Source organism: Trachemys scripta, chromosome 8, assembly GCF_013100865.1.
Source record: "Trachemys scripta elegans isolate TJP31775 chromosome 8, CAS_Tse_1.0, whole genome shotgun sequence".
Classification (NCBI taxonomy): Eukaryota; Metazoa; Chordata; order Testudines; family Emydidae; genus Trachemys; species Trachemys scripta.
This window is the reverse complement of record NC_048305.1, coordinates 32,260,214-32,287,881: the sequence shown is the minus strand read 5'-3', so window position 1 is coordinate 32,287,881 and position 27,668 is coordinate 32,260,214. Positions and strand designations below refer to the sequence as shown.

The 27,668-nt window shown below is 44.0% G+C and overlaps 1 protein-coding gene across 1 annotated transcript in view; it reads right to left on the bottom strand.

Annotated features, from left to right (window-relative positions):
* Window positions 1–20,653, bottom strand: part of FGF18 (fibroblast growth factor 18) — a 107,638-nt gene extending 86,985 nt beyond the window's left edge. The window contains exons 1-2 of the mRNA XM_034780410.1: window positions 18,737–20,653; window positions 18,490–18,526 (exon numbers count right to left, since the gene is read on the bottom strand). Coding sequence (XP_034636301.1) covers window positions 18,490–18,526; window positions 18,737–18,768 — 69 coding nt within the window. The 5' untranslated portion in view covers window positions 18,769–20,653. The remainder of the gene's footprint in view (window positions 1–18,489; window positions 18,527–18,736) is intronic.
* Between the last annotated feature and the right edge of the window lie 7,015 nt (window positions 20,654–27,668).

Genomic DNA, 27,668 nt, shown 5'->3' with positions numbered 1-27,668 from the left:
TCAGATTAACACTCTTTTCATGACCTGGGCAGAGCTGCTGATTTTCTACCCATTATGCTCCTCCTCATCTCCTACCAGGACGTATCCTCTCCTCGTCTATAAAGTCAGAGTGGTATCTCAGCTGATCTAGCTGCTGCCTTCACATCAGTGCCATTCAGACTCCCAATTCCAATGTTTCAAAAATACACGGACACTCGGCAGACTTACATCCTGCCAGTTCCATTTATTTTCAGCCAATAACCAAGTTCATCCCTGATGAAAACACCACTGATGTTTCTGCAGCTGCATCAGGAACAGATTTGGCCCTGTGTGTGCACGTTTAAGGGGTTCTGAAATTCCAGCCACAACAAGTCACTGTTTCTGAGAGTTTAGTTTTCTATGCAAGGATTCAGCTCAACAGCTTTACATCCACATTCTCACCAAGACCTCTGCCGAGTCCCATACTTGGTAGTTTGAACAAAATACACCTAGCAGCTCCTCCTTTACGTATGCACTCCTTTTCTTTTCTCCTCTACTGTTCCATTCCTTTCTTTCCTTTCAGTGCAATTAGTGCTGGTGAAAGGTGCTAGATTAAAAGCTCTGGAGAATGAAGCCCTCCATTCATCCACACAACAAATACAGGGCAAGTTCCCCTGCATTGCCCAGCCAATATGCCTTAGCCAGAGGCCTACTCTAAAGGTAGTTCATTTCTATGGAGATTGTCATAAAGGGAACCAAGTGATGCAGCTGTCCTGATAACTTCTGGGAAGTGAACTGTGATCACCAACTCTTTTCATACCAGCCACTGGACAGTTGTAAAAAGATAACTGTGAATTCGGGCAGTGAACTAGTGGGAAAAGCATTAAAACCTACTTCCAAACTCTCTGTGTAATCCAGGCTATTTCACACGACTGCCTTGCTAATGAAACAAAGTAAAGGTAAAAGCTCTCTGTATCAGTTAACAAAATAGCTTTAAATCTGACAGCATCATGTCAAGTTTATTGCCTCCCCTGAAGTTAATAGGCTTCAATGATCATTGGGGTTTATAAAGTTTTAAAGTCAGTAATAAAGTCTACACTCCAGAAGTAAAATCCTGAGTTGTTAAGCTGTGATGATACTCATCGGAATGGACTATTCTCCCTTTATCCCATTAATGTTCTAAAGACTGTGCCAAAACACTGACTAATATTAAGCCCTATCAAAGGCACGGTATAAAACTGTCGGTTGTGTTTAATCCAAACTGAACTTGCAGTCTGCATTCTGGATCTGAAACGAGTGCATGAGACTAGCTAATGAAACCCGTGAAAACCATGGTTTGTGTCTTATTCAGGTTTGTAACGATTGCTATTGGCTGTATGATCGCATAGAAACTTTTGCGCCACAAATGCTGGACAAATGGAATTTCACATCTTTCACATTGGGGGGCAAGATTTTAGTGACTAGTGATTTGGGGTGTCTCGTTGTTTGGACACCCAACTTCAGGCATCTTAAAGGGGCCTGATTTTCAGAAGGCAATTTCTATATAGTGTCCCCCAAAATCACTAGCCACTTTTAAAAATCTTGGCCAATATATTTAATTTTTGCTTGCCAATATTCAGGGTAGTCTGAAACCCACATAACCTGCTTTGCTTTCTCTGTCACTAGCCACTGCTCTTCCAGGCATTGCAAGTGGATTCTTGCTAATTAACTTACTTTCCCCTGGGAGTTAAATTCAGACAAACTGTGAGCAGATGTGACAGCATGGCAAAGGTGCAACTTATTATGCTGGCTCTGAATTTGACCCAGAGTATCTAAGAGGGTTCACAAAGTTTCCATCACAACCACTTCTTCCTGGAATACTTGTACCTGTGACTGTCTTTTCTGGACTTTGTAGTATACCTCGCCTTTGGTCACAGACCCATATCCCACTTCTTATCTAAGATGTCTGTTAGGTGAGACAAATTCTACTTACATATGCATACCAGAGCCTAGTACAGGATCTCCCTAGGTGAACAGTGATATGCACAATTAGACAAGAAGAAAAATTCACCGGTCGGTCTGGGAATGCATGTTGATCTCCATCTATCCACACTTGCTGCTAAACTAATGTAGCAGCTCAGCTAGCTGAAGCCAGCACGGACTCTGTGTCATAGTTAACACATATTTCTTTAGAAGTGAAAACCCATTACCTAACTTGGGTGTTATTCAACTTCTTGGCAGGAATGGATTTTGGTGCACGCTGGGGAAATCGGACTCCCGGAAAGAAATAAAAACTTCACAAGTAAATTACATTTTTGTATAAATCCAAATGTAGATTAAACTCTCATAAGCTATTTATTCAACTTAAATGACATAAAAGCAAGTTCTTTGCCGACATCGCACATTATTTTATCTATTTAACTCCTCTCAAAAGATTTTGATCACAGTAATAAAGCACAAGTGACCCAGAAGCTAGAGACACTACCTCATAGTCAATGGGTCAGTGGCAACAAGTCCAACAAAGAACCTCTAAGCGATGCCATCCGGGACAACAATCCCTGGCATGTTTAATCATGATGGTAAAGTCGGTGATGAAGGCGGACTTGGCTATCCACATCTACCCCTCGCCAACCCGCGCTGGCCAAGTGTGGCCAGACTCCCGCCAGAGCTTTCAACAAGATGGAGGAAAGCTGAGCTGAAAAGGCCTTTGCCCTCCAGTGGGCTGAGAATGGCGGATATGGAGATAGATGGACGGATGGATGGCATGGAGCACAAGTCATCATTAAGCAATTTCAATAGTGAGCTTGCCACAGAAACACAGAGCTGTAATTATGCCAACTTCAGAGCCTTTCTGAAATAACAAGCTGCTTGTATCCCTCCCTCATAGACAGTAACTAGGAAATTTAATGAGTAAATATAAACATCTCATGAAATAGAAAATGTCGCCCAGCCCCTAGCCGAGCTGAGTAGGTAAAGCAAAGAATATTTCTAATGCCATTCCTATGTGGTCAACACGATCCAAAAACCATCAGTGGGAATTAGAAAATAAACTCAATACAGATTTGAAACAGCTAAGAAAGGGTATAGGAAGCTCAGGACGTGTGCAGAATACCAGATACACCATAATGGATCATGTCCTTCGAGCCCAGTATCTGGCTTCCTGACACACCCAATACCTGATTATTCAGAGGAAAGCAAAAACTTGCCAATGGCACGGGGCTGCTGACAGTGTAGAAAATTCCTTGCTGACTCCAGCCGGCGATCAGCTTTCACTTGTAAGCACGAGATTTGATTACGTCTATCCTTAGCTTCGTTCTGTCCTATAGAGCTTCATACACTATTATCAGAAACTTGATATTCAAATGCAAAACTGGATGGCTGAAGAAATGTCATTGTCCTCTGGCAAGTGAACTCCCTATCAGACCCAGGGAACATAGTCAAACCTTCAGCAGAAGCTACTTTATAGGAAAAAGATAACGATATTCTTCAGAGGATGCTTTATTTCAAAAGAAATAGTTAAATGGAACACGTATCTAACGTTTTGTGACGACAGGCTCAGGGGACAACTTTGGGCAAGACAGCATAGCTACTAGAGGAGACACACTCAAGAAGATTAAAGATTTGGGGGGGGGGGTGGGTTCACTGCCAGAAAAGCTGCTGGCATGGCACAGGCTGGAGACTGGAGTTCTCTGTCCACAGAATAGGCACAGTAGCAATGGAAATTTCCCCTACATTGTCAGCGTAACTAAACCGTGCCCTGGAGGGGCAGTTCCAGGGAGGAGAGAGGATTTCTGTCTCCATTGTCCCATCAGTCACTGGTGTCTGATGAAGCTGCCAAGAGGACTGCAAGGTGTGTTTTTGTGGTATTGGCACTTGACCACTAGAAACTGGACTGATTTCACATGCTCATTTCATGTGCTCCCCAAACAGCCATCAGATGGTAACAACTTTCAGTCCTTGCCAACTTGGGCTTGATTGAAACTGACAGGTGGTTAAAGGCACCATAGACCTTTACCAATTGCCTGGACCATCTAGTCCCCCACACTCAAGCAGATTAAGCTCAATTGTCAAATGTCTAACTGATAAATCTGATAGAGAATGGATCCTAAACAACTAGTTTTCATTTATGGAACAAGTCACTCAGTAACTGAAAAATAAAATGGGTAAATCTAACAAAAATGCAAAAGCAACTGTTTATCTCTGACCATCCTCCCTGCACAGTCACCAGAGGGAACACCAGTTAATTAAAAACCAGACTGCCAGTGGAACCTGTTATTTTCAAGCCTATGAGAAGGGGTTACAAACAATGGAAAGCATTAGACCAATTTAAAATCACATCATGGTTATCCCCTTCAACATTTTTCATAGGCTCATGACTTGCAAAACAGTGTCAGACTGATCATTGCTACCTAATATTCAGGGCAATGCAGGCTGGACGAGGTGGGGATGGAGGCACATCACCTCACCCGGAGTTACCTGTGTTCTTCTGGGTGACTCAGCCAAAGATCCTCCATGGACATTGGCTCAGTGCACACTAAGCGGGGACAACATGAGCTCTCTCTCCTACCACCTGTGCCAGCCCTGCTGTGCTGACCAGTGCAGAAGAGGGCAAGACCACAGCCTTGGAGGGTTTTACTCAGTGCTATATTCTCCCTGTCCCTTCCACTGGGGGAGCACAAGGACTAGGATTGCAAGGGGAAGGGAGTCTATCTATCTAGGCATTTCTACCATACTCATCACAGTGCTGAGTATCCTTGCATGGCCAACCAGAATCTGAACCTTGGGTTGCAAGTAAGTCGAGACATGTAAAAGAATAGGCAGTTTGTCACTACCTGTAACCGATTGAGGCAGAAGCAGAGCATGGAAAGAAAGGGCATCCTCTGTTTACTTGTCTAGTTTCAAAATACCAGGTGCTTATGGCTCTGAATTGGCTTTGAACCAGCTACTGTGAGCTGACCTGGAGATGGATTTTCCATTATTCTGAGCTTCTTAATTCCCTATACACACTGCATCTCCTAAGTGCATGTTATTCTAATCACTTTATCCCTGAAGGCCACAAGTAGTTGTAGTATATATTTATATGTTATTTGGCACAACTAAATCCTATAGGCAGACAGTATAGATCCTAACATTTCCTCATGTTATGTTCTGTTGCATTAGTTTCCACCAATGGTTGCCTGTGTGGTGGAGTTTCAGTGTTAACTGTTTGTTTTGTTACATTTTATTGCTACAGCCCCATAGGATATGTGGTATATAAACCTTATGTAGAAGACAAGATCCTTGCACTGAATAGTTGACAGGCAGTGTTGGCCAGTGAGTGGATAGAGCACTAGACTGGGAATCAGGATACCTGAGTTCTGCCCCTAGATCTGCTCCTGACCTGCTGTGCAACTGATGGCAAATCTTGGGGCCTCCATTTCCCCTCCCACCCTTTGCCTGCCTTATCTATTTAGATGTTAAGCTGGTGGTGACAAAAATTGTTCATTACCAAGTATTTGTACAGTGCCTGGCACAAAGGAACCCCAGTGTCAGTTGGGGTGCTCATGTAACACAAATAAAAGCACTAATAATAACATACAATCCATGTTAAGTAATGATACAAGGAGGGACAATGAGACTTTAGACCAGAACCTAACTCAGCCCTTACCAAGCTGTGATCTTCAGAGAGCTGGCTGGCATTTGGGACCAGATTTTCAAAGATATTTAGACACCTAGTGGGATTTTCAAAAGTGCTAAGTAGGTTAGTGCCTAACTCCCATTGATTTCAATGTGCTTTGAATATCACACTATACGCCTATCTGCATCTTTATGTACCAAAATACCTTTGAAACTCTGGCCCTAAAGTGATCTCTCTAATGAAAATCAGTAACTTGGGCCTACAGTACAGCAAAAGTTTTTTTGAATTCCAGGTCAGAGATAGTGCTATTTCAGCCTCACTAAATGTACAGTATAGCTACTGGAAATTCTGAATGTCTGGTCTTTAGAGATTGTGATTTACATCCCAGTATACCATTGGTGTTGTGTCATGATACTGGCTAGACCTGCACCTGTGATGTTCTTTGTAAATTTGAAATATGTGATTTGTGTTGACAGATACAATTATTTTAATAACATTTAAGTGCCTCGTTTTCCACTGCATTACACCAGTTTTTGTCAGCAATTTCAATGGAGTTTTACTGGCAAAAAACTAGTAGTAACACAATGGAAAATTAGATCCTGAATTTTACACGTCATTCCAACATACGTTAATAACAAAACTGCCTGCTCTTTTGGATAAAATGTTGTGTGTACACAACCTAAAACTGTATTCCTATCAAAGGCACCAACAATTAGAATTTCAGGTTTATCTATATATTGATTGCTATGGGGCTGTTTACTATTCTGATCTCAGCTGGTAGGAAGTCTTGCCAATCAACATAAGGTCACGACCACAGGGTCAGAAGCCTGCACTACATACATCATAATTTATTTTACAGATAGTCAATACCAAATTGCACCATGCAATTTACAGTACAACATCACATTTAGTGTCTAAAGCCACCCATACGGTACTTTCTCCTTAAGACCTTTCCTATGCAGTTTAAAGGGTTAATTTCTGCTTTCAGTTACACTGGTGTAAATGTGGAGGAACACCATTTGCTATCAGATTTACACTGATGTACCTGAGAGCAGAACTGGGACGCGGTTTGAATATACATTAAAAGGGTTTTGCTAATTCTTTAGTTTCACATCTCACTGTGGAGCAATTTTTTTAGAATTGTGCTACCCCAACTAGTATCAGGGTTAACATATTACTGAAAGGTTTATGTGCATACCTATCATAGATGGAGCAATAAACAACATACCAAGCAGCTGTACAGATGAAAATATAACACTTACGGCTAGACAAATAACTCAACACAAAGTCTGTGAATATTAACTCAAATAAAAAATGTAATTCTTTTTGACTGGGTGTTTTCTTTACCCCTTTCATTTTTACTTTCAGCTAATATTCCACAAACAAGTTCACAGGTTCCTATGCTTATGGCAACAACACATTTTAAGTGACTATCAGATAATGCTAATGTAAACTGAGTTTTGAACTCATAAATGCAAGTATTCACCCCAAAAGTCTGATGTTACATTCATCCAGGCAGAGAAAGCGAAACAATCAGTGCCAACAGTTAGGGATTCGTGTTTTTATCACACCTGTTGAATACAAAATATGCTGAGAAACCCCTTCCCCATGTGCAGTTAATTTCACATAAACCACCAACTAGGAGGTCACTACCAACCTGGGCAGGATTCAGATCAATAGGTTGGTGGTAAAAGATTCTTCTATCACTTCACCCATCATGCAGGTTGCACCCAACAGCATGGTATCTGAGACCCTCTTCTATATCCCATTATCACTCCTTCAGGCCATCCAGCATGCATGTACCCATACATTTCTTTCTATCTAATAATGCCTTAATTCCTCCCCATATTTTAATGTAAATCTGTCTTTCATAGACTCATTGAATCATAGAAGATTAGGGTTGGAAGAGACCTCAGGAGGACATCTAGTCCAATCCCCCGCTCAAAGCAGGACTAAGAAGGATTTAGGACTTTGCCTAAGAAATGTACAGGATATCCCAAAGGACACTGGAAACACCAACAAACTGATCTTAAGAAAGAAGCCAACAATGGGACTTGGGGAAGAGGAGAAGACAGTTGCGATTTACAATAGAAGGAAGAGATCTCAGAGGAATAAGCAGTGATGGTAATGCCATGTAGGAAGTGCAAACCATTATTAATTCCTTCGTTCTGGTATTTCTATAGCTGCTTTATGCAATTCCATTGGAATTCCACAGAGATTTAGCATTAATTAATCTCAGTATCCCTTTTATTATAACGTGGTTATCAGAAGAATCATTTAGCACATTAGGATCCTTTCCATTTTAAATGCTGCTTCCTCTCTATGATGTCATCTAATTGTTTATTGAATGACCCTTGAATCTTGGTCTTATCAACAGTCCCCAGTAGCCCATTCCATGCAGAGATGGTTTTTGCTGTGGTAAAGTACTTCCTGATGTTCATTTTTAAGCATGTTTTTCCTCAGCTGCTTCTTATCCTGTCATTGGCACTAGGCGCAATTTTTGGTTTAAAATTGCTCCTGTAATCTGATGTTTCTATAGAGTGCATTTCACCACAAAACAAAAAAGCAATGTTCAAGAAGTGGAGCTGGAGGTTTCCCCTGGATGACAACTAGATACACATGTCCCCAGACATAATGAGCCTCACAGTAATGCTATATATGTGTATAAAGCCAGGTCCCTTTACATATCAGGAAACTGAGGCACAGAAAGGTGAAGTGACCCAAACTTGACATGTGCTGAGCCCCTTCAACTCCCGCTGAAATCAGTAGAGTACAGCAGGCTCACCTCCTCCCAGAATAGGCCTTTAAATGACTTAATTAAAGTCAGACCGCAAGTCAGGGGCAGAGTCTGGAACAGAACCCTGGTCTCTTGCTCTAACCATAAGACAGCACTGCCTCCCAAATTGCCCTGTCTCAGATGAACAATCCCTTTAAGGCACAGCCCTTAGTAGGGGGTTGCATGGAGCAGCACTGCCCCAGTCAGAGTCCCAGCAGACATGATGTGGGGGGGATAGGAGAAGGGAGGGGAGGCACAGCTGCTGTTACCCCCTTTGAAAGCAGCAGACATGCACCTTTGCAGTGGGCATTAGCAGGGACAGAGAGAAATGGGCCATAGCCCAACTGCCTCCTTTTGAGAGGTTAGTGACACTATCAACACTAACCTGGAACACTCCATGTGCCCCCCAATGCAAAGACTGGGACTGTGTCTGGCTTTTGGTCAGAACTGCGCTCACCTCCCTGGGTGCACCTGTCCAGATACAATCTGGTCCTTTCTGTGTCCCACAGTGGGTTCTGCTCACATACCTGCAAGTAGATGCTCATTTGTTGCACTTTCAAGCGAGCCTCAACTTTCTGAAAATTTGTCACAGTATGTTTAGCAAAGAAACTGACCTCTCGTCTCTAATGTCTGAGCCAATGATTCCTGAGAAAGATTGGGAGTTGGACTCTCTCTTTTCCTAGAAATTGTTGGACAACATTCATAGAGAAGAGAAAGACCTATTAGATCATCTGCTCTGTTCCCCTTCCAAAGCAGGATTGTTCCCTACAGTGTATTTTATTGTGCTTTGCTTTGTCCAGTACAGTTTTAAATGTCTCCTGCACAATGAGACTCCTCCACAATCTAATACATCCCACAGCTCAGAAGATTTCACCAGACTCAGCCTAAAATCTCCTTTGCTTAACTTTGAAATTCATACCTGCTCACTAAGGAAAGTTTGCCTGCGTAACTATTCACAAAGATCACCATCATGAATGAGCTTTAAAGACACTGGGCAAAATCTGCACAGAACATAGTATGTAGCCTTCTATTCTAGGATGTTGTGAGACTTGGTAACAACTATAATGACACTGTAGCTAATGTACTAAAGAAATACAATGCATTTCCTAGTATACTGGTGTCACAGTAACACATCTTCCATTTGAAAAGAATGGAACTTTGCATCTGATCATAATAAAATCTCCATAATAAACAAGGCATATTACCAAGTACGCTAAAGAGTATTACTACATCTATTCAGGAGATGCTTTTTCTAATTTGACTATATCTGCTGCATAATTTTTTAATTTTAGTTTCAATTCCAGTTTGCATGGGAAAATCAGGCAGTTAGGTGCCTACCTGTTCTGTGTGCCAGCAGAGTTCTGCTCTCAGGCATCGACAGCAGCATGCCAAGTGGGAGAAATGACAGCAGCGAAGGCAAGCAGGTGGGACGGCTCCAGGAGTTCACAAATTTGTGAACCTCCCCTTCCCAAACCAGGATGATTGGCATGTCTGCTCCCACGCAGTGCAGACTCTGATCACTGGAAGGAACTATTACAAAGGAAAAGATGCAGACCATGACAGTAAGTCTAGTCTTTCCTCTCACTGGTCTCCTTTATTTCCCTCTTCATGCTATAGCGAGGCCACTGAATGCCAATAGGAAAGTACTTTGGCAGACTTAGACTGTCTTTTTTCCAGTCATTTCTTTGGATGCCTAATCCTCAGTATTTATATTAACTGGTACCAGGTAGGCTGAGTTAGTCCCAGACCTGCGTAAATTCTGGCTGGACCTGGTGTTACTGTGTGATCAATCAACGATATAAAATCCAACACAGGAGAAAAGAAAAAAAGGCCTTTTATAGCTACTGATCAGCATTGCAAATTCCTAGTGACTTCAGGGGGAGTGCTGCTTGAAGAGCCAGGATCAGACCTTAAGCAAGCTTCTACTCTAAGCAGGGACACAGTAAAAAGAGCACCAGTGGTTTCTGTTTGTCCTCTGTCAATGAGTTCAGTGTCCATTGTGCTCAATTTACAAGCAAAAAGCATTTTTATTCTTTTTGACTAATTGTTAACCCTGCAAACTCTACCAGGAATCACACAGATGACCTGGGTTCTTTCCTTCTTGTGCATTATAACCAGTAAAAAGGTTCTGCCAGGCAAATTATGCCCTCAGTGACACTTGTCCCATTCCCTTCACCTAACCAATTATACCATAGTATGCAATTCGCTATTGCATAGTCATGTTAGTTCTACAGAGCTAGCAAGAGCAAAAAGCTGTGACAAAAATAAGATTGTATAAACAAGTTTTATAAGTTTTTAAATAAACTGATGCAGTTACAACTCTGAACACATGCCTAGAGCAGATCTGAAAAATGCCATTTTCACAGTCACATTTCAAAGTTGAACCATACTTTATGCCCAAAGGCTCCAATCCTGCAAACACATGCATGTGAGTAACTTTACACATGTGAGTACCATGCCTACAGTTACTTACACAGGTGTTTGCCGAATCAAGTAGACAGTTTGGAGTGATCATATCAGAAGCTCTTGATACGTGTATTTATCTTCACACATGTAGTGCGCAGTAGCCTATGTTTTAAAGGGACAACATCAACTTAAAAATCACACTACTATCTGAACATTTTTAAATCTATTGTTCCTGGAAGTAACATGTATGGTTCCTATCGCTGGAAGAGATGAGAGCAAAAAAATGTTTTTTCTTGGGGGAAGGGGCCCGGTTACTTTACTTTGTGCATTTGACAGCAAGTTGTATATAGTCAGTTTCACTGTTTCCCTTGTATAATCAGTTTCCTTGTTGCTTTTGTGGGTCTTTCAGGAAGGAACAAGGGAGAAGAAAAAGCAATTTAAAAAAAACTACAAGAAGAAAATGTGATTGTAAACCAACAAAAATGTGCAGAGGGGATCAGGAGCAGGTGTAGCACCTACAATGACTTTCAGCTCAATGGGAGTCTTTCCCCTAACTTCAGTTCCCCAGTGCTGATGGGAGTGTCCATCTCTTTTGCTCACATGCCAGAATTACACTCCAGAAGACTGAAAAGGCCACACTGCGATGCTGCAGTAAGGATGGAAGCTTTGCAACATCAACTGTTCCTCGAAAATAAAATATTTTAGATCACAGCCTGGCTCGATCTTATGTTGTCAATCTGCAAATTTGGTCCTTTTTGTGCTTCACAGGCCTCCCAAAAACCACCTTTACTGCCATGATGATGGCAGTCTTAGCAGCAAAGATTTAATAGACAATGGTGTCATGCGGACTCATGTTATTGAAATGCCATTACTTTTACAATCTTCACTACAGTACATTTTTAGGGTACCAGGAAGAATTATCATAATTAAAACCAAAATGCTCCTGTCACAACATGAATAAGCAATTATAGTGACACAGTTTCCTTGATTTTCATGTTGTTCCCCCCTCCCCATAAACACACTTACTTATTAATATGCAAACTTTTTTAATTAGCAATGAGTCTCCTGGTCATTAGCACTAATTGGTGGGATTCTGCGATAATTATTAAGTTGTGCTGTAGCCGTCTATCTCACCATACAATTAAACAAACCACTGAGGAATGGTCTGAGGGAAACATCAGGAGAAATTTACATTGTTTATACTTTACATATTGGATTAGCTCTTTAATGTTATTTATCTGTACCTGCAAGGGAACCCCCAGGAACATACTGCCTTATGATCTGTCTGGCCAGCCCCTTACCTGACCCTGCACCCTTCCAAATGCTTCCAATGTAGTTTAGTCAAATCTTGGCAAGAGGCTGTTCCAGGGTGTGCACGTTCACACGTCAGGCATTGTGTGGGAAGCACATTCTTAGCTTGTTCCACAGTATGTGAGGCAGCTACTGAGTAAATTAAGACTGGACTTGCAGTAGGCATGAAGTGACAAGCTGTCATTCCACCAAGGGTGCCAGCCCCCCTCCATTCCACCAAGGGTGCCAGCCTGGATACCCCCCTTTTTCATTTGTTCTTATCCCTGTCCATTCTTCTATGCTACCCTTATGAATAGAATACCCACCTCACACTTGTTCAATAAGGTACCTCTCTCCCCTCATTTAAATGACTTCTAACACCTCACTTTGCCCTGTGAGAGGTGAAGGCAAAAACACTCATTCAACTGAACCATCAAGATGGTATTATTGTAACCCTTCTCTTCCTTCTCCTTCCCCCTTTTCTATCAGGGTGATAGTCACCACTGTGCAGATGGCCGTTGCAAGGCCTATGCATCACTTGGTACACAGACTTTGTGCCTGACCCTGCATGGGGTGAATTTTACCCTTATTGTGTCTCACCCAATTTCAATTGCAAGCTCAGGGCAGGGCTGAGTCTTTCCTTGTTTCTGAGGCACCTAGCACACTTCCGACACTTGAAAATAATGATAAATAATAACCACAATGATATAAGCATAGCAGATCCTTCAAAAATTCGAGCATGAGCACGGCAGTTCTGCTTTTCTGGCCAGAGCCGTACAGCAGTGTCAGCACTTGCAATATCGAAAATAACCAGTTACAAAATCCTGAATGAATTTAAGTGCGTGTTTCTTTCAAGACGCCTGGAACAAGAATTTGGGTGGCAACTAATTTCTTTGCAAGAAAATGAGGTGTCTGTGCTGACCATGCTTTGTGCCATGTTTGGAACAGTCTTTACCCCAACATCTTAAATGTACAAAGAAAAATATGATTCATTTTGAATCAGAAAGTGAAAGAAGATGGCGCACTGACCCCCTGAGAGCTGTGAAAACATTGCTGTGTCACATACATTTGAGATCACATTAGCCACAAGGTACATCAACTTTGGAGCCTTTGGTCAAAACTGGCAACCTGCAAATGCAGAAGCTCCTGCAAGAGGTGGGGGAAAGGAGACTGAGGAGTGAACTGGAAGCCTCTTCATCAAAAAAAGATACTGAGAGGGAGGCTTTCATTACTCCTTTTTACATAGTGGTAAGTAGATACACGTGTCAGAGGACAAATACCATTCCACACTTCTCAGGAAGATCTATGAGTCTGGATAAGTCTGCTGTTCAAATCAGTTACAAGTCCTTTTTAAAGTCTATTTTCTTATCTGTACACAAGTGATGTTGTACGTATCTTAATTCAAGGAATGTTGATTTCAGTTTCACATCTTACTCCCCTCCACTAATAGAATGAACAACTATGTCAGAGCACAAAGTAATTAGACCGATGTCATTGGTCAAGCAGCAGTGGCTTATTTATGACCTCCCTAATTCCAAATGAGCATGGCAGGTTTTCATACAGGCACCCTGCGCTCTGTTTGTCCATAAAATCGTGAGCGCCAAGGACTATGTGGATTGAGAGAGGTGGATTCAGAATGTCACTGTCTGTAGATAGGTGGAATGACTCAGCAGACCACAAAATCCCTGGCAGTGAGTAAGATCTTTCCCTCTGGGGTAGGGATGTATAAAAAGAAAGCACAACCACAGAATGGAAATAGAAAACTCCCCAGCATGGGGTTGAACCCAGACTGATGACTTGGATGAGGATCCGAAGTTTCCCAAACACACCCTTTGTTCTCTCTGGTCTCTCAAGCTGCCACTTTTATCAACTCTCCCTTGCGCATTTGTACAAGGGTAGGGGGAGCTGAGCTGGAGTAAAAGCACAGTCACAGTCCCACTGTGGAGGAAAAGGGAACCGGGGTGGAAGGAGGTTTATGACATCTAATCTGAATACAGATGTTTTCATCCACGTGTTTTACTCTCATTTCAGAGCACACCTGTGAGGCTGGAGGCAGAGGCAAGTACAGGGATGTTGCATCAGTGCATGAGAACCAAAGAGTGAAACTGACCGTGCTACTTCCACTGTCCAAGCTGAGTGATCATTTTACGGTCCAGTAACACAGACACCTCCAGAAACTACTGCTACACATTAATGGGAAGCGGTAACCTCACCTCTCCAATAGCATGTAGTGCTTTGTTCTGGGGAATGGAGAGACACTGGACCCATAAACATACTTCAAATCCAGGCTGATTTTAGTGGCTGTTTTGAAGTCTGTGGCTGAGTCCTAAGAGCTCTACCCACCTGCCTCTAGCAGCACACACCAGACTGCAGGGCCAGCTCTTCAGGTAGAAGCTGTGCATGCGATGAGTGGGCGGGGGGGAAGAGAAGAAGGAAAGGGCTGGGTGTCTGTTTGCACAGGTTGGGAATGAAGGGATAGGTGGGGGGATGTAGGCAAGGAGAGAGACTTGCTGAAGCATTGGGTAAAGTTGGCCTAGTTTGTACATGTGCTTCTTCGTACAGACAAAGGACAATCATCATCAGTATCCAGGACAAAAACAAGCACAATGAGTTAGATCCCCTAATGTGATGTGGCAGTAGATTCTAGCCACAGAGCTAGTATATCTAGCTTCAGCCAGATCATGCAGTGCAAGAGTGACCCCCTGGTGGCCTAAAGCCTGGGTATAGACTCCGTAAAACACATACCCTGCTCCTGGCATAGGGGGCATGGCCAAGGGGAAAAGCATGACCCTATGCAGATCAATGGCAGCAGTTCCTGCCTCTTGGGTAGCCAGAACAAGTAAGTGCAGCCTGCTCTAAATTATGCCTGGGGACCAGCCCCACACCCAGCCACCACAGGAATGGGGCATTGCAAAGCTAATCTACACACCATGTTGGCAGAACCGTACCTCCGATGTCTGCTATGCTCAGCTCAGCCAGACCACAGGATCTGGCCCATGAATGTGTGGAAACAACATTTTTCTATGTCTCACTTTACAACAACCCAGACAATAACTGTGCCCACAAGAACAGCTTTAGGAGAAACAGAAGCTACAACTCATGTAGCACGCAGAAGCCTTCCTCTTAAACAATGTGCCCAAATATAGCCGCCTTGCTCCAGGCGCTCCACTGACTCCCCATGGACTTCCAGACTCTATTCAAAACCTTGGTCCTAATCTACAAGGTCACAAAAGTGAAGAGCCTAGCCAACTCAGACTGTTCCTGGAAATAGAGAGAGACAGGGAGGAAGTAAACTGGGGAGGTGCTGAATGCTCAACATAACTGATACACATAGATCTTAGATATCATGGAGATAGATTCCTTATAAATACCACGGATAAATAAAACCTATCTTCCGTATTCATGAAGGCATCTACTGTGTGTACTATGTAAGGCTGGATTTTGGATTTGAATGGCCCCAAGCAAAGGGGGGATGGTCCCAAGAAGCTAGACAAGGAAACCAGATGAACTTGCCACCAAAAGGGGAAGAGGCTAGACAGTGAGCTGCCTTCCTTCCAGCCTGCTGGGGAAGAGGGAGGGTTGGTTTGCTCAAAATGCTCCTCTCCATATAGTCCCCAAAATCATGGGTACCAAAGGGCTCATTTGTGCTTAAGGCCCAGCTCTAGTACCAATAGGTTGCTGCCAGTGGGGTACTTTTCTAACTAGCCCAATGGTATTTATGTTGAAAATGACACGTGCTGACCCAGGATGTCCCTGTTAAACATTGGTACCATGTACGCATACCTTCACTTGATAAATCCTTCTAGTCTTAGCAAGCTGACTATGATGAAAGACAGATCTTTGTCCATAGTGTTTTCTCTGAGGGTTCAGAATAAATCCCACCTGCTCCTGAAAACTATTGAGTTATCTTAACTCCCTTAATTCCTCTATTTATTGATCCCCAACTCTTCTAAGACACTGGATACCCATTTCAGACACCACACAATATGAAGCTAAACTAACTAGCAATAGCACATTGATATGACAGTCCAAAAAATTGAGCCTAATTTCCCACTGCTAGTAATTTATAGATCGTTATGGTGATTTGTAATCTGCTTCTATTGTCTAGAAATTTACTGCAGAGGGAAGATTTTAGTCATGGAATGAGCTAAAATCTCATCTGGCTTCATATGTCTTATTTTGATATGCTGCACTGTTTAAGTACTAGTTCAGTAGAAAAGTAAAAACCACATTCTAGCAGGTGCTAAAATTGCTGTAACCACTGACTGCTAAGCCACCAGGTAATATTCAGGAACCATGGATCATAATTCTAATCATTAATATGTAGGTCAACTCACTGATCTTAATTTATAGAGGATGGCAAAAGTAGGCCTTGGAATATAATTCATTTGGGACATTCCTATAATCTCCCAACACACAGCTTTTTAAGCAAAACAAATATTAAGCATAACAGATGCATTAATTTACTTTAGTTCACCAAAGGTTAACTCTTACCCAAACCGATCATTAGAAAAGAAATCCTATAATCCCTCTTTCCCATTCAGGCTCTAAACATGTAATCTCATGAATAAATCTAGAGAGAAAGTGTAACAAAATGGGCAATAAAAACTCACTGCATTCACATCTTTTTATCTACCATTAATATTGTAAACACTCTCTTTCAGGCCCTTGAGTATGACTAACCTAACGTTTTGGCTTCCCACACTACAAGCCATAATAGTTTGGCTCTTGTTATAACAACCAGTTTGATTCACCACCATAGAAAAGTGGTAGAAGAAGATACCTCAGAGTAAATCCCAGTGTCAGATCTTCTTGCAAAATGCTGCAAAATCAGCACTAAATCTAAAAAGTATGGTTCTAATAGTAAGAGAGTACAGAACTTTCTCTTTTTTTTTTCTTCATTATTTTATTGCTCTGGAAGCCTGCAAGCTCCAACTGTATAAATGCCAATAACTTCCCAAGTTTTAAGGCTGTTGAAGTAAGAGATCAGATTTTAGCAAGTGCTTTCCAGGCAGTGAGCCAAACTTCTTCTGATTCACTAAAAGCAACAAGGGGGCTGGGAGGGGGGGACGGAATGAAGGGTTGATTAACTTCAGTTACCACACAATCTCAAAAATGTCTTCTTAGTGCGAAGGGTGCAATCGCTGATTGTCCTGCCTGTCCAGCCTCTTGGGGGGGGGGGGGGGGATTGAACTGGAGAAATACAGCAAACGCCTTCCAACAACCACAAAGTAATTTACAGCTGTAGATCCCCTCTCTTGACTAGGAGGCTGCTGTGCTGAAATAAGGAGTTCTTTTGTTTTTATAATGTAGCTGCAATTTTCGGGGGGGGGGGAGTGGATATGGCAAAGTTTTCAAATTTGGCCCGAGGCACTGGTCGTATTTCAGACACTTTAATCCGTTTGCACAGGATCCGTTCCTCCCCACCTCAAATGCTGCCAGAGAACCCTGGAAGAACAGGTGCATTCCTGGCCATCTTGCATGGGCACTGACCCTAGGGGTGCGGAAGGACTGGAACCGCCACCGGTTTACACGGCAGCTCCTCAGAATGCGAGTGGGAACCCAGCCCAGGGCACACCAGCAGGGCCGGGCAAGACGGAAGGGTTCCCAAAACTGGAGCACCTGCTTTGCCAACTCTGAAACACTCGAGATCCCGGGTGTGTCCTCTCCAGACGCACGTGTTGCATTTACACCAGCGAAAACTATGTCCAAGCAAACCACATTGTTTTTAAACCGTATTTTTGTTGTCGTGGAAAATGTGATTCAACTCACTCCACCCCGAATTTCAGACTCCCCCCCCATCTCTATTCCGCCTGTCTGTCAGTTTCACGAGACGGCAGAAGTCTCGCTCCCAGTGACTTTCGAATTGTTTCATTTCTGCAGCTCGAAGGCAGGATCTTGCTTGGGTGGCTTTCTACTGAATGATTGGGGGGTGGGGGAGATAGGGCGAGCAAGAAGCCTCCTTTTTCTGGCTAAGGACACTCGTGTTTTTTCAGTATCACTTCGTGTAAGTTCCCTAGGAAAAGGAGATCTAGCGCCTGCTATTCCACTACACATGCATCCATCCACATTTTGCAAGTAGTAGAGTCCAACACTCCGCTCACATCATTAGCCAGGCTAATGCACTCCAGAGAATCCTTTTAATGTAGGCTACTGGCATCCACAATCGAGCTGTGGCCATTTGAAAAGGGGATGGGGGGAGGTAAGAGAAATTAAAGATAATTTGTTCCTACAGTGGATTAACAGAAGTAGTCATTGAAATGAGGTTTAGCCGGAGGTGCAGCTGGTTTCCAGAGCAAGTGACACTCCACTGTCTGGCGTGGTGATCATTTTAATCAAACTATAAAACTGGGGAGGGGGGGTGAAACCCCTTTGCAAAACTGCCTGACACTCAAAGAGATCAACACGCCTCCTTTGTTTCTTTTTCCAACCCAAAGGGAGAGAAGACAGAAAGGACACATACCTGTACCTGAAAGCACAGCAGCAGGGAATGTAAACATCTGGAGAGAAGAAAAAAAGCAACAAAAGATCAAATGATGCCGTGAAATGGCTATTATTATCATCATCATTATTGTTAATAACACAGATCGATGCTTTGGTTAGGAAAGGCTCGGGTCTCAATGATCACCTGATTGCAAGGAAAATGCAACCGGAGCCTTAAAAGATGAAAGTTTACCCCCCCAAAAAAATTTTAATGTCATAATCCTTACAAGCAAGTGCAGGCTGAGAGCAGTGAATACATCGCTGAGTGAGGAAGGGGGGAGGCCAGTGGCTTCAAGTTAATGGAGCAAAATCCCCAGCCGCAGCCTTGACATGGGAATGATCCAGTTATAAACCCCCGCAGATTTCCAGCGATCTCGCTTCGCGCTGATAAACAAAGATGAGAAGTTGAGATACTGCTTGGTCTGCCTCCTCCGAGTGGCTCCCTTAGGCATCAGCTCTCCTCTTCCCCCGTCTCTCCTCCTCCTCCTCCTCTCTCTCTCTCCGCCTTTGGAGAGATGAAGGTGCTTATTGTCAGTAACTTCCGATCATCAGCAAATAAACCCCCCTTGTCTCCCCCCCCCTTGCTAAGGACCCAGCCCTGCGAGGAGGATAAAGCCTTTTTCTGGATTCAGCTCCCCCAGATAGAGGCGCAACAGCAGCAGCAGCAGAGCTAATATTTGCTTAAGGTTATGATGGCTGGCGTTTGCCCTCTGATCCCCTTCCTTCGGATGGATCCCTCGGTGCCTGGGAGGTTATTTCAGGGGGAGCATGGCAGGGTGTAGTTCGCAGGTCTCCTCCACCGCCGGAGAGGTTCCTCGAGAGGTCAGAGAAGGGGGGAAGGATGGATCTTTGCTCTCATGTGCACCCTGCGCAGCTAATAGTCAGTCTGCCGGGGGAACGCGCACACACAATGCTGGAGCAAAGGCTTCAGCCCTGATCTCTCTTCTCTTGCAGGCTCATGTTTCCTGCTCTCCCTGTCTCCTTCCCTCAGCATCACCACCTAGGGAGAGCATCGACCAGTGGTGTTTCCAATCAGTGCAGCAGAAAAAAAGCAATCTCTCCACTTGCTGGGCGATCAAGATAAATACAATTGACCCCCCTTCTTCTCTCCGCAGTTCAGAGAGGCGATGCGCTCGGGCAGGAGTCCCCGATCCGCAGGCGAGCAGGGGCAGTCCTGGTGTATTTTTAAGGGTTCATTCTAGATCGATGGGTGGGAACCAAACACACCTACCCCCAAAACAGTACCCGGCTAAGCAGACACGGGAAAGAAGCTCCTCGCTTATTATGCAGTAAGGGCAAGTGTTGAGTCCCCTTCAGCTAGAAGAGCCCAGAGCTCTGCACAAAACTATCTGGTGGCGGCAGCTTAGTCGCTGGTCCTTCTCGATCCAGAGCCGTGAGATCAAAGCCGGAGGGCAGGTTCCTACAGCAAAGGGTACGAAGCATCCTTTGAAAAACAAAACAGACAAGTCTCTTTTTTTTTTTTTTGTAAGGGGGAGTGGGTATGCCAAAGCCAAAAAAAACTCTCTCCGGATGCGTAGTGGGTGTCAAATAATACCAGACACACACGCACACACACACACACACACACACACACCGACCCACAAAAACAACAGCCTTCAGCTTTCTCCGACAGTTCAATCTTGCTTCCTACACAGGTTTGGAAACAATTTCAGTCCTCCCTGCGTCTCTGCCTTGCCCAGCTCCAGCAGCAGGCAGGGAAATCCGCAGCCCGATCAGGGCTGAATGTCTTGCCCCAAAATCAAGCAAGCAACTCCCCCACCCTGCACCCCTGGGCTGGCTTCTTGGTGAGAGCTAGGACGCCAAGCGGCTGCGTCTTGACTATTCTCTTCGGATGGCCCATCAGCTCCGCGGATGCTTCCCTCGCCTCTGCCCCTTCTCTGTCCAGGAGCTTAGTGCTGACCACTAGCAAAGAGCCACCCGCCGTCCAGAGCGCTCCCCCGTGTGCTGCAAAGCGCGCGGCTCCTCAAGGCTCAGGAAAACAGCAGCAGACACGTGTCAGCCTGAAACAATCCAGCACGTTGCTTTGTTGCCATCCCTAGACAAGCCAGCCAAGATAGCCAAACCTCACATGCGCCCACTGTGTCCAGGGCGGCTGCTTAGCTTCTGGGGAGTGAAAGGAATGACAGAAGTTGTTTCACTGGTGCTCAGAAAGCAACACACCCGAGAATAGGCAAAGAGACTGGTGAAGCCATGGAATGGGAGGAGAATGAAATTCTCTCTCTCTCTCTCTCTCTCTCTCTCACACACACACACACACACACACACACACACACACACACACACACACACACGAAATCCTCAGAACCCAGACTCATGTCCTTTGTTGGTGGTATCAAGATGCTGCTGAAGAACAGCTTCTAGGCCCCCCTCTCCCTTGCTTCATGCCAGATTTTGTTACTGTGTACGTGGGCAAAAAACACCCTCCTCTGGTCGTTGCCCAGGCCCTGCCTTCGGGCGTGTGTAGGCGCTCGAGGGGAAATGAGAAGTGACTCCGATTCAATCAGTGCAAGGCGGCGTGTAAGGGCAGTGTGTGTGTGTGGGGGGGGGGCGCTGTGTGGTTAGATAATGTCACTGCGCATCTGGGGCAGGGGGAGGCGAGTGGATCGGTGTCTGTCTGTCTTTGCTATCCGGGATGAAAGTGTCAGACCCACTCACCTGCGAGATGTGCTGCAGCAGGAATTCCCACTCGCTGGCCAACTTCACCAGACGGGCGGTTCACGCTTCAATTCACCTGTCAAACCACCCGAGGGCGGAGAACCCTGAAACCCTGACAAACATTCTCCCTGGCTGATCAGGAGCAGCCATCCCTTTTGAAAGCAGCAGCTGTCTCCTGTTCTAACACCCGTGAACCCTTAATGAAACAACTCGGATCATCCTGAGCCGGATGGTAAATGCACACTGAAATACACGGCTAAGCCACAGACGCATGGAGAAATGCAGGCGCAGAGATGCTTTCAGCCCTGAAATTGCTGACACCCTTCAGATCTATGGAGCTGGGGGCAGCATTTTGCCAGGTTATTATTTATTATGATCTTCCACGTTGGGATATTTACAGCAGAATCAGGTTGTTTGGGTTTACACAGTGCAAGTCAAGGAATTTCCCCAGATCCCAGCTGTTTTCCACCTCTGCCAGTTTTAGTTTCAAAACGCTTCGCTTGCCATCTAGTGGAAGAACCTTGCATGTGCAAGCATCACCTGCAGCAGCCTAAAACCCTACTCCCAGCCTATCATCATGCTGGACGCCAGTCAAAGAACTACTTATTCCTTAGGAGATTAAGGTGGAGCGAGCTGTAAAGTTATAGTTCTACTACCTGGGCCCATGCAGCTGTTGTTTTACCTGTGTCCTTTGCTGTGTTAAAGAGCACTGCGAGCCTCTCTAAGCCACCAGAACCCAGGTATTAGGTCATGTATTAAGGGCCTAATGAGGAAGATTCAAAGGACTACTCATGCCAACAACAGGGTGTAGATGCTTTCCAACCATCTCATCTAAATACTCAGACTGCTCAGCAGGGACCCAAGTCAGTCTGCTTCAACTCATGTTAAAAATCATTTTTTTTAAATAATAAATGACAACATTCATGCATGTAAATGCATTGAGAGAGTACAGTGAGTATTTCTCCTTCTTTGGAAATTCATTTATAGTAGACAAAATGCCTGGAACTATTCTAATTCTCAAAAGAGAACATAATGTCAGTTAACACAATATTAATTGAGAACCTAAGGATAGCTCATAACTTTAAGGTTTTTAAATTCTCCACTCAAATACCAGTGTATTTCAGGCCCTCTCACAGCCACATTTAAATGACACAGTGCTCTCGCTCTCTCCATAATTTTAGCAACAAATCCTTATTCTTTGCAATTATCCTTATTCTTTGCAATTTTCACTCCATAAACTCCAGTCCTGTAGACACCTGTGTGCATAACTTTGTTCACATGAATAATCCTACTGACTTTAATGGGTCTACTCCTGTGAATAAAGTTATGCACATGTTTAAATGTTTGCAGGATCAGGGCCATAATGATCACGATGGACTGCTCTGAAACTCACATAGCATCCCTGCAGCTGCTCCTTGTTTACAGGGACCAGCTAGTGAAAGACCATCAGAGCTGTTCTGTTGAGATTTGAAAGTCCATTGTTTATCATGGTTTAAATCCCTAAATTTAAATCCCTTAAATCCAATGGGAGAGACTGCACTAAAATTCATGGATTAATTACAGTGATGGGGAGACTAATTTTAAAATCTCTGTTTAGAGGTAAAAATATTAAACTTCTACCTAGTCTTACTTCATGCCTACTTTATTTAATCTAGAACAGAGTGTTTGGTAGGGTGCTGTTGGAAGGAGAAAATTGACTTTTCCTTCTAGCTGTAGTTGGACATTGCTCAGTCACATTCCTGGAAGATGAGTAACTCCAAATGGAAAAATATAGGCTTTTCCATGCACATCAGGCCAGCGGTCCAGTAAGTCTGGGATCTTGCTCCTGGCAGTGGTCAGTATCTGATGCTTAAGAAGAACATCCTGCATAATAAATATAACCAATTACACAATGCCATCTGGATGTTGGGAGTGGGCAGGGGAAAGTAGGGGTACGTCTATACTTACCTCTGGGTTCGGCAGTAAGCAATCGATCTTCTGGGATCAATTTATCATGTCTTGTCTAGACACGATAAATCGATCCTGGAAGTGCTCGCCGTCGACACTCCTGCTCCGCGAGAGGAGTATGCGGAGTCGACAGGGGAGCCTGCTTGCCGCATGTGGACTTGCGGTAAGTACCTTGTAGTTCGAACTAAGAGACTTCGACTTCAACTACGTTATTCACGTAGCTGAAGTTGCATATCTTAGTTCGAACTGGGGGGTTAGTGTGGACCAGCCCTAGTTCCTGCTTAACAACTGCCGTCACTCACTTTAGGCGCCCTGAAGCATCTGATTTGACTACCCGATCTCAGTTTTCATGACCAGCAATGTCAGCAAAGGTCAAAAAATTATCCCGGCCTTCTAAAATCCAGCCACAATATTTACTTGGGGCCTGATTCAGCTCCCATTGGCATCAACAGTAACACTCTGCTCAATGTTGGAGGGCCCTCAATGACCTCTTGCAGCAGTGAAAATTCCACTGGATGTCTGCAAACTGCATGAAAAATAGTTACATTCATGTATCTATTTTTCAAGCTTCCTAGTTATCAATTTCATTGAGTGACCTCCTTTATTCTTACATTATGGGACAAGGTAAAAAGGAAGGACTTAGGCATTGTCATCATGCCTTTTAGAAGATGAGGCATTTCCATCTTCTCTAACTCTTCTCCAGTCACAGCTAAATAATTCTAGTTTTCCCCACTGCTGTAGCATTGTAAAACCTCCTAAAAATAAATTCTACAAAGGCTATTTTCTGAGGTAAAGTCAATATACATTTTTTAAACACAAACATGGATGTCAGATATGGAAACTGTCTATAGAATCAATCTGTTCCTGGCAAAGAAAATCCTGTACACTTTGGCAAAAAGCTGGAAGCAGATCGTAACATAGCCAGCTCCCCAAGAGCCACTAACACGTGTTCTGTCAGCCAGCAGTGATTCTACAGACCAATTTGGGAACCACTGGTCTATCAGACCACCTTGTACATCCTCAGCTAATGCAGGATCATTCTGTATGTACATTAAATTATCATCTTTTATTACTTGTATTATGGTAGCACCTAGAGGTCCCAGCTCAGATCAGGACTCCATTATGGAAGGCATAATATCTACCCCAAAGAGCCTACAATCTAAACATGCAAGACAGAGAAAGGATGGGTGGTGATACAGGGGCATACATTTCACCTGTCCCTCCATTGATAATGTCAATCTATGGCTTTCTACTACTTTTACAACCTTAAGCTTTGTTCTGGCAACATGTGAAATCTGGTACTAACTGAAAGGGGCCAATTTCCCCTTTTCAAACACGATAGGCATTGCTGTCTAGTGATTATAGCTGGGAATTCAGGACTCCTGGATTCAGTTATTGACTCTGCCACTCAGTGTGGCACCTCAGTTATGCCTGTTTACTTATCTGTGAAATAGGGATAAGCTTCCCATCTATGGGGTGTTGTGTGGCATAATTCATCAATAATTGTGTGGTGCTCTGACATCCTCAGAAGGAAGGCATCATAGCAGTGCAATTATTATTTAGACTTGAGCATCGATATGCATGATGCACCATGCATCCCATGGAGGTAGAAGAGGTCAAGCTAACATCCCCCAGATTTAAATGTAAGGCGAAAGTAAAAGATTCTTAACTTTGGAATCCACTGGTCCAAAAGAGCCAGAGAGTGTTGACTTTCAGAGGGTGGCACAAGGCCTGTCTCTTTTCCCAGGCTCTTTCTGGGGGGGTTGGCTGAGTGGATTGAGAGTGACTATTGAGTTGGTGGGAAGGACTATTTATGTGGCCATTGGGTGCACTGGATGTGTATTTTTAACAGCTTTGTACATGGACCTCAAGCTCTGATGAGGCCACACTTTAAAAATCTAAACCCACAAATAAAAGAAATAGACCCCCATTATCTTGCTGTTTTATGTCCCTTGAGGAGAAGAACTTGGATCCAAACAGGGCACAGTAGGAAGGAGTGAAATGGAGGTTTTGAGCAGCAGACTCAGAGCCAGCATCCTTGGGGTGACACCACTGAAATCGCCAGCGTTACACATGGATTAATTTGTCCCTGTGATCCTATTTGTGCCTGATTCAGATTTCAGCAGCAGTGTGTTTGTCAGATGTATTATGTATCAAACAATGTACCTCCCAAAAAAATCTTAAGGCATCAATCCTGCAACAGGATGTGCATGGCAGACTAACGCTTGCTTTTGACTTCAGTGGGACTCTGCCTGGGCATATGGGTTTCCCCACAAGGACCCAGTTGTAGCAGTGCAGCCTACAGCTATGCCTTCTTTTTGTGATCTGCTGGTATTAAGAAGGTATCACTTTTGTAGTTTATGATGTAGTTTTTGATGGCATTTAGTTACAGTTTGATCACGTGTGACTGAGACAACATTCTTGATACAGTGGATCTTGAAGAAGGTACCTGCTGCAGCAGATGGTACCGGATCCTAGCAGAGAATGAGAAGCAACACAACAGACTTATGGACTTGGAAGCCAGAGCTATAATTTTTCTCTCAGCAGTTGGGGAAAATTACAGCAGTCAGAGATGGTAAACCTACAAATTATGCACAGAAAAACTTCTTGCTGAGAGAACCTTGACACTGGCATTATGGATTCAGCCTGGTTGTTGTTTGGCTCACCTGCAACAGCTGCTGCCTCTCACCCTTCAGCTGCCACAATTGAACAGATCTGCACACATTGAGAGTCACCTAACCCGCTAAGCCCCTTCACTGAATGCAGGGCCGGCTCTAACTTTTTTGCTGCCCCAAGCAGCAAAAAAAAGCGCCGCCCCGCCGAGCCCCCCCCCACCGAGCACCGCGCCACCGGAGCCCGCCCCCCCCCCCAAGCGCCGCACCCCGTGCCGCCGGAACCCCCCCCCGAGCGCCGTGCCACGCGCCGCCCCCCCGCCGAGCGCCACGCCGCCGGAGTGCCCCCCCCCCGCGGAATGCCGCGCCGCGCTGCCCCCCGCCACTCCAAGATTGGCCACTCCTTACCAGGTGCCGCCCCAAGCATGTGCTTGGTTGCCTGGTGCCTGGAGCCGGCCCTGACTGAATGCCTTGAGGAGCCAGCTCTGCCAGGGGGTGTTTTCAGATGTGCCCCTTGGATTTTATTTGAATCATTACAACATTTCTAGACACCTTAAATTGTGTGTGATTTTTTTTTTCTATACAAAACTTACATTCTGGGTTTAAACTGCCTGCTGGAGCAATTTAATTTTTAAATCTCATACACTATATTGAAAATAATGTTAACATTAATAGTATGTTAGGCTGAGTTGTAAGGCACAGAATATTGTGTCTGAAAGCAGCTGGGTAAAGGACAGTCATTTATTGGGAGTCCTATTTTCCCATTTCTGTGGAAAAAACAGCTCTTACTTGGTTTCAGAAATATATAAACAACAGCACTGCCCCAATGCTATTCATTCACTGATGGAGGCTGCTGTTTCATTTGATTCGCAGGACACAGCCAGCCAGCACAACAAATTCCCATTGGAAATGAAACACCTCCATTTTAAATTGTTTATTTTTAGTCGAGCACATTCATAGCACGAAGGCAAGTGCAGTATATGTCTGAGAGCTTGATATTCACCAGATTATATTAATTGATGCACTGGTCAGGTAAAATTATATATGGCAGAGCACTCCTTATGATCTCCTAGTGTTAATTCTTTTCAGTCACACATGCAAAGGCTTGATTTAAGACTATGTTCTACAGGGCCTTGGTGGCTTATTGGATTAGTTACTACTCTTCACCAATTCAAATCAAAGTCTGATCAGCATGACCTTCCGCTTATATGGCTGTTAAAGTCCCCCCAGTGAAATGAGTTTCACTTTCTCTGCTCCAATGATCCACATCACTGAACGACCAGACATTTCACAAAGTATGAAGTGTATTCAATGGGGCCAAAGAATTAACAGCATGCTTGAGTGGGAAACCTTCACAGCCACCGGACACCCCTTCACGTCAGAACTTAGGAATGTGAATGGGAAGAAGTGGAGAAAAGGCTTGTGCTGTATCCAGCCATACTGCACCTGGCGTACAGCAGGGTAAGCAGCCCTTGGCTCCTTTAGTTCCAAGATTTCTTAAAAAAAGAAAACAAGTGGTCTCATGTTTTAAAAAGACATACAGCTTAGCAGTTCATCTCAAGCTGCTGCACATGGGTGACTTATGCACGATTTACTCCCAGGATATTCCGATCCCAAGGGGAAAAAACAATTTTACTGAAAATTAAGCAGGTATGTTTTTGAAGGATTTTGCCGTTTTAAATCCTCAGTTAAAAGCATTGGAAATGTTTAGTAGAGATGTGGTGCATATCCTAGTTTTATCCAGTCTGGACACAAATAGACATTTAGATACCATGATGACAGGGCTTTAGAAATAGTTACGCAATATCGGTAGATTAGCTCGCTCTAGGTAGAGACATTTTGTAACTATTTGTCTTTGCTGGAATAGCACTCTCAAAACAACTATGAGCAAATAGACATCATCAGAGCCTTCCTCTGTGATGTG